The sequence below is a fragment of the Salvia splendens genome, chromosome 6, assembly GCF_004379255.2.
Source record: "Salvia splendens isolate huo1 chromosome 6, SspV2, whole genome shotgun sequence".
In the NCBI taxonomy this organism is placed as follows: domain Eukaryota; kingdom Viridiplantae; phylum Streptophyta; class Magnoliopsida; order Lamiales; family Lamiaceae; genus Salvia; species Salvia splendens.
The window spans coordinates 15,179,551-15,186,673 of record NC_056037.1 but is presented as its reverse complement, the minus strand read 5'-3'; the positions used below and the strand labels follow the sequence as shown (position 1 = coordinate 15,186,673).

The following is a 7,123-nucleotide window of genomic DNA, read 5'->3' as shown; positions in this document are numbered from 1 at the left end:
CCATATTAAGTATTGGTAAGTGAAATAAACAAGATTTTCTATATTTGAGTATGTAGTGAGTGTTGGTTGTGGAAGATATGTATGAGCATGGACGATATATATGTCTATTTATAGATGGAATTAGAAGTGCTTAAGTGAATATTGCCAAGAAGAATATTGCGAAGTGGGAATATTTGAATAAAGAATTGGTGTTAAATGGTTTGGTGAAATTATTGGGAAATGAATATGAATGAAGATATGACATAGATGTAAAGTCAAGAAGCATGTGAGGGGATAGTCATAATTTTTAATTATGACATGGTGCAGTCCCACTATTCCACAAGAGTGGCACTGGACACTGTCGGACACACATGTGATTAGGGAGTTGAAGAGAATAAATTATGCATTTTTTTATTAAAAAGAAAATTGCTCAATTACAGAAACACAAATGAAATACAAGGGGACGAACCATCCATCCCGGCGGGACGGGCCAGCACCAAATCGGGCCAACCTTTATGGATGCTTTAACTTATAATCAGCCACGTGGACCAAACTGTATAGAGTTGCCGCATTCCTTGGGCTGAAAGCGGGCCAATTAAAGCCCAAAAATGCACAGTGCGAAAAACTCGAATAACTTTTTTTTTTCATTTCATCAGACAGAAAAACAACTTTTGTTTCTTCGATTCATTATCTGTCTGCATCAACGCCTTCACAATGGATGAGGTAATCTCTGCCAATTCCTTCGAATTAGAATGTTAGATATTCTCTCTCATTATCAAACAGAGAATTTCGGTGCATGATTTTGAATCGATCTAGTACAGATATAATTTTCAGATTTCGTACCTCTGTTTCGATTAGTACTCCATGTTTCGATGAATCAATTTAATCTTGATTTATTTTAATTCGATTTGATTTAAGGTAATTATCAGATTACTCTCATCTGCCCTTTTTGGGTTTTTTCTTCTTTTGTTCTAGAACACACTTACCATTCCTCAAGTGTACTGGACTTTTTTTTTATTCCGCATTTGGGAGAGACGCATGACCCTAAAAAGGATGACGGAGACGCGTCTTTTATAGAGACGCATGAGGGACATGCGTCGTTAAATTTTTAATTTTTTTTCATTATTTTTTTTGAAAGACGCATAAGCGTCATGCGTCACAGGCAAAGACGCATAAGGGTCATGCGTCTTTCATTTTTTATTTATTTTATTTTATTTATTTTTAATAGTAAAATAAAATAAAAATAAAAATAAAAATGAAAGACGCATGACGCTTATGCGTCTTTGCCTGTGACGCATGACGCTTATGCGTCTTTCAAAAATTAAAGAAAAAAAATAAAAATTTAACGACGCATGTCCCTCATGCGTCTCTATAAAAGACGCATCTCCGTCATGCGTTTCATTAAAAGGAGACGCACGAGGGTCATGCGTCTCTCCCAAATCCAGAACAAAAAAAAAGTTCTGTATAAACACGGAATCTAAGTTCTATTCTAGAACCAAAAAAAAAAGAAAAAACCCGCCCTTTTTCTACCCATTTTCTGTTTAGTGGCACTAGTAGAGATGTAAAACCTCTTATTTTTTTGCTGAATTTTGGTATTTGGATTGATTTTGTCAGATTGAACTAAAAACAGCCCCTGCTGATTTCCGGTTCCCGACGACCAACCAAACGCGGCATTGTTTTACTCGCTACATTGAGTTCCACAGGTTTAATGACATAGTATATTGTTCAAATGCAATTAGCATTTCATTTTTCTCTTTCATAATTGTGTGGGATATCTTGGTAATGACTAATGATTTTGGCAATCTCTGTAGTAGCTTTGAATATGTTGGTTAAATAACCAACTCAGGTATGCTGATAATTTGCTGAGTATTGACTAGCTTTATATACTCCGGATACTTTGAATTGTGAGTGATATATCGATGTTAGTAGGGACTGCGTTGGGTGTGCCATGTATCCGTTGGTTGCTATGACCTGATATACTCCTTTTTTTGTTTGGTTTGGTTTGGTTTGGTTTGGTTTGGTGGAATCTTACACCACTGGTATGAGTCTTGGAAACAATTTCCTTTACTAATCCATTTTGTTTATACACTAGAATATCAGGCTTATTGGAATTGTGTTTTGAGAACGGTTAATTTACTTTGCTGCATAATCTGTTATTAGAGACAAAGGGAAGGTCTAATTTTTGTGACAATCTAAGTAGGACACTACAGTTCCCTCATGTTAGCAAATGATAGTAAATATTCTAGACTCACTACTTCAACCTTATTGTGTGTATTTGGATGAGCTTTCAACACAAATGCCAGCTTCGATACGAAGCCGATTAGTACTGTAGGTTAAAGTTGATCCTAATTCTCCTTACAATGATACTACTATAATCTCTATTGTCAGTGAACTAATTTCATTGTCTGTGGCTAGTATAGTTAATTTGATTTATTTTGTTGCCAGGTGTGTGGCTGCGAAGGGCGAAGAAGCTGGTGACTGTGATAAATTTGCCAAATACTATCGCTCCCTTTGCCCTGGTGAATGGGTGAGATGATATGCCATCTATTTCATTAAGATCTTATAGTACTTTTTTGATACACAGACTTAAATCTCAGATGTTCTCATCAATAGTGTATGGATTTAATTTGTGTTTAAATTGTCGAATGCTACTATTTCCCTTTGTTATATTTGTTTTTGTATTTTCTTATATCAGTCTAGTAGTCTGATTGTCTAATGGGCACACATTTTATGGTTAAATGAATTCCCCTGCCGTATGTATGGCCTGCTTTCTTAGTCCTACTTGTGTTATCATTAGTTTTGATTGCAGATATTTTCTTCTCTAAGTTGGTCTTGTTTATTAATCATTGATATTTATTTCTATGGCAGGTCGACAAGTGGAACGAGCAGAGGGATAACGGGACATTCCCTGGGCCTCTCTAATTCAAATACCTTGTTAACGATTCTGGTTCTTTCTCTTTGATTTTCTGTTATCATGCATCCATTTGAAGCTAGTTCTTTTGGAGTGAGATAATAATTTCATTTGCAAATAATCTTGAGCTTTATCATTCAAAATAAAAAAAATTGCTCAACGGAAATGCCAAACCGATCGAGTTCAATTTCGTGTTATATTTACCTTTCTTATTGGTTTGAAGCCATTTCTTTCCTCACTTCTTTGCTCATATCAAATCTCGTTCTATAGCAATCCAAAATTCCTTCACTGATTATACATGCACTGTTACTTATCTTTACATACATGTTTTTAAGGGAATTGAATTAATATATTTTAGGGTACTGATTATAAAAACAGTCATAATTCTGGATCCTAATATTCATTTACCTATACATATATACTCCATTTGTCCCATAAATATATATACACTTTCTATTTTCATTCATCCTATAGTAATATGAGCATTTTCATTTATGGAAAGCTATCACCAACTCATTATTCATATATATCAATTTATATTATTTACAACTTATTATTCACTATAATATTATAACATTAAACACTAATAATAATGTTGGTCTCACTATCCATTAACACTATTTTAGCTTTCATTTTCCTCTCCTCTATCACTTTACTTATGGTGCCTTAATTCACGTGTAATTTCAAATGCATATATTTTTATGGGATGAAAGGAGTATATGAATTCGTCTTCTACCTAACATACACTTGTATTGTTTTATTTTTGCTAATGAGATGTTTAAGGAATTCAATTTTATAAAACTGAAACTGAATAGTGCAGAGCACCAACTCTCTAAAGTAGTACTCCCTACGTCTTCTGGAGCCGAGTCATTATTTTTTGAGGTTGGAGCTGAGTCATTATTTTTTTGGGGTGGTCATTTTTTTAAGCAAAAAAACAAGAAATTTCATGTATCCTACTTTATTCACTCTTCATCTATCTATATTTTTTTCTTCTTACTTTATTCTCCCATCACTAAACTCACTTTTAATACAATTTCTTAAATCTCATGCCGAAAAGAAAAGAAATGAAAGTACTACTGATACGGAGGGTGTACTAAATTCGTTAAAAATATTTCTTATATATTCTCCGTTACTACAACAGATCAAAATAATCAGAAACCACGAAAACAATATTGTCGGACAAGAAAATGGACATGGTCCATTTAATGAGAGAACTAATCCAAAATCAACATCACCTTTTGCATAGTGTCTAAAATCATATCATTATTAAATAGAATTACAGTCCCTGGCCTCAAATTCCATGATGTCCTCAATTTTCAGACAAAAGAGGGTGTTCCAAGTCATCTATTACGCTCCCATTTTCACCATTAGTAGTATTCTTGATTTCTACATGGTCTTTTGCTTTTCCCCAAAGCACCGTATACAATCCAATTATTACCGCCAATCCACCAGTGAGGCTGGAAAAAAATTGAACACATTCAACCAAATGCAATGAAGTGAATAATAAAAAGATGAAATTTGTAGGTACCTTCCGGTGTACAAGTCTTCGTGCGTGAAAATGCAGGCGAAGATTGCGACGATGAGTGTACACAGAGGATTGAACATGGCGCAAAAGAGAGCCCCTCTTCTCGGTATGCACCATGCTTGACCAAAGATTGTCACCACCGACGCCACACCCTGTATTGTATCGTATGTTAGTTAAGTAACCAAAATAAAAAACTATATGTAGGTTTTATACGTGAGAATTTTGAGAAGTTGATACATAAATATCAGTTGATATCATAAAATAAGCAGTTCCTAATATTCATGAATATGCAAACTGATATTGAGTAAAAAAATTGATATATTTTGTGATATTTAATGTATTTGAGAATTGATATGATATTGAGTTAAAAAAAACAAAGTGATGATCACTTACTGCAACGAAGCAGCTAAAAAGTTGAACATGGGAGGTGAGTTTCCATGTGTTGAAACCAGGCTCGATGATGAATGTCAATATGGCAGATTGGACGGCTGCGATTAAGCACATCCATGTTGTTAAAGACAGATGATCTGGGTAGTAAGCTGTTACATGCACCTGCAATCCCAACACATCACCATATATGTATACATATAAATTCACTCGTTTCAACTATAAATGTAAATTTAATATATTAACATAAGCATTTGACGTCCACATATCTCCTTCAAGCTACATCAGTAACACATGCCTGTCGATTCGGCCATTGCATTCTCATATGCTTTTTTCTTGCCCATAAAAATAGCAAGTCTTGAGCTATATGAGTTTTAAAGCAGGTTTATATTATTAGTAGGGGAGATGATCAAAGTATAACTAATATTAAGTGTATAACTAGATAACAAATCTCAGTTATTAGATCAAAATGATCTAGTTCACTATAAGAGTGATTTAGTTCACTACAGGAAGGAGCGAACCAAAACACCATTATAGTGAAGTATTTACTTCGTGAATGATTTAGTTCACTGTAAAGACGTTTTGGTTCACTCCTTCCTGTGTGAACTAAATCACTCTTATAGTGAACTAAATCGCTCTTATAGTGAACTAAATTCGTGTTCTCTAGTTATGCATTTAAGTAATGGTTTATATACTGTTAGTGGATAATGAGATTCACAAAATATTAAATTATTAATAATAATTTAAGTTGTAAATAAAATACTAATATACATGGATCGATAATATACTATTTTATAAGATAGAGAGACTAATATTTACTTACTACATTTATGCTAAATAAGTGGAAACGTCAAGAATTTATACTGAAGACAAGAGTACAATGAGTCTATTTGGGGATATATGATAAAACTAGCCTGATACTCCTCCTAGTTTAACATGACCCGATTAAAAAATACTACTATTTCCGCAATTTAATAATGAAAACTATTTTTATTTTAGTCTGTCGCTTAAAAATAGAACACAAAAATAAAATGTGTTGGTTTGAACATCTGATAAAATTAAAACTACACATAGAAGATTAACATGACCCAAATTAAAAAAATACTACTCCGATTGGTTCGAGGTCACGGGTTCAAATCTTGTCTCCGCAACATCTTTTTTTAGCCAAAATTTTTTTGGTTCTGTTAATGTTAACTCACTTAAAAATAAAAACTATTTCCATTTTGGTTCATCACTTAAAAATAAAAAATTTCTATACTTTCTATTTTAGGAAACATTTTTTTCTTTGATAAGGTTGGATTCATTCTCTATTATCAATACTTTAATAATTTTTTTCTCTCTTTTTTCTTTATCAATTGTGAATTTTGAAAGATTCTATTTTTCAAGAAGATTGTAATTTTAAAGTAAAATGTGAATTTTAAATATAGAATTGAAAGTAGTAGTAGTAGTATATACCTGCAAAATAAGCCAGAGCGACCAGGAACATGCGCTAGCAAGAAGAAATAAGCAGCCTACGAACCAGGTGTCTTGTTCTCCCAAAATTAATTCCATTCCTAGTAATTTTGGACCTTTTACTGTTGCCATTACAACAGCACCACTTACACAAAAAACTGTTCCCATAATCTTAGCCCAACTTCTCACATTTCCAAGATCAACTTTTTCCATCCTACCCATAAATAAAATAATTACTCCTATAATATACTCCACACAAAACAATTGAAAGGATTTTTATTTGAGAATATACCCCAAGCAATAGGCAATAACAAAGGTTATTGCAGGCACCAAATTGACCAAAGCACTAGCTGCCGTGGATGAGGCCAAATACAATCCCTCAAAATACATATTCTGGTTGATTGTCACACTGTCATTTCAAATTCATACACAAAAAAAAAAGAAAAAAAATAATTAGTGTTATTCATTTGAAGATTGGAAAACAAAATCAATGGTGAGCTACTACTAATTACCCAATCAAAGAAAGCAAAAATATTGACCAGAAGCTCTTCCAATCCATACCACATCCTGTTGTTCCTCTCCTGCCAGCCAAGAAAATTCAAATCCAAAATAAAATTAGATAAATAACTAAGTGAGCCAAAATAAGATGGATTATATGATACCTTGAGAAATAAGCAAAAGGAGCAATAAGCAAGAAAGCAACAATTTGTCTGTAAACAACAAAAACTCTTGAGCTGAAGTCCTCCAAGAGTGCTACTCTCCCACTTAGAATAAGTCCTGCATATGCACATTGACACATTACCATAACTATTATAGGCTTATAATTTTCGAACCCCATTTTTTTTTCATACAACTACTATCCTTCTAAA

The 7,123-nt window shown here is 33.2% G+C and overlaps 2 protein-coding genes across 2 annotated transcripts; one reads left to right on the top strand and one right to left on the bottom strand.

The window, feature by feature from the left end:
• Positions 1 to 550: 550 nt before the first annotated feature.
• Positions 551 to 3,116, top strand: LOC121807350 (cytochrome c oxidase subunit 6b-2). Its single transcript, XM_042207570.1, has 4 exons — positions 551 to 702; positions 1,594 to 1,682; positions 2,425 to 2,506; positions 2,848 to 3,116. The coding sequence occupies exons 1-4, from the start codon at positions 694 to 696 to the stop codon at positions 2,899 to 2,901; spliced, it is 234 nt and encodes a 77-aa protein (XP_042063504.1). The 5' UTR covers positions 551 to 693; the 3' UTR covers positions 2,902 to 3,116.
• Positions 3,117 to 3,989: 873 nt separating this feature from the next.
• Positions 3,990 to 7,092, bottom strand: LOC121807393 (WAT1-related protein At4g30420-like). Its single transcript, XM_042207608.1, has 7 exons — positions 6,917 to 7,092; positions 6,767 to 6,835; positions 6,547 to 6,663; positions 6,258 to 6,468; positions 4,809 to 4,967; positions 4,419 to 4,567; positions 3,990 to 4,347 (listed from the first exon to the last, which is right to left on the bottom strand). The coding sequence occupies exons 1-7, from the start codon at positions 7,090 to 7,092 to the stop codon at positions 4,200 to 4,202; spliced, it is 1,029 nt and encodes a 342-aa protein (XP_042063542.1). The 3' UTR covers positions 3,990 to 4,199.
• Between the last annotated feature and the right edge of the window lie 31 nt (positions 7,093 to 7,123).

Excerpts from the sequence above, each read along its gene's own strand:
- LOC121807350 (XM_042207570.1), top strand. Across the intron at positions 1,683-2,424 it reads CGCTACATTGAGTTCCACAG|GTGTGTGGCTGCGAAGGGCG; the intron begins GTTTAATGACAT and ends TTTTGTTGCCAG. Across the intron at positions 2,507-2,847 it reads CCCTTTGCCCTGGTGAATGG|GTCGACAAGTGGAACGAGCA; the intron begins GTGAGATGATAT and ends TTTCTATGGCAG.
- LOC121807393 (XM_042207608.1), bottom strand. The coding sequence starts at position 7,092 with ATGGGGTTCGAAAATTATAAGCCTATAATAGTTATGGTAATGTGTCAA. Across the intron at positions 6,836-6,916 it reads CCTTTTGCTTATTTCTCAAG|GAGAGGAACAACAGGATGTG; the intron begins GTATCATATAAT and ends CTTGGCTGGCAG. Across the intron at positions 4,348-4,418 it reads GAAGACTTGTACACCGGAAG|CCTCACTGGTGGATTGGCGG; the intron begins GTACCTACAAAT and ends ATTTTTTTCCAG.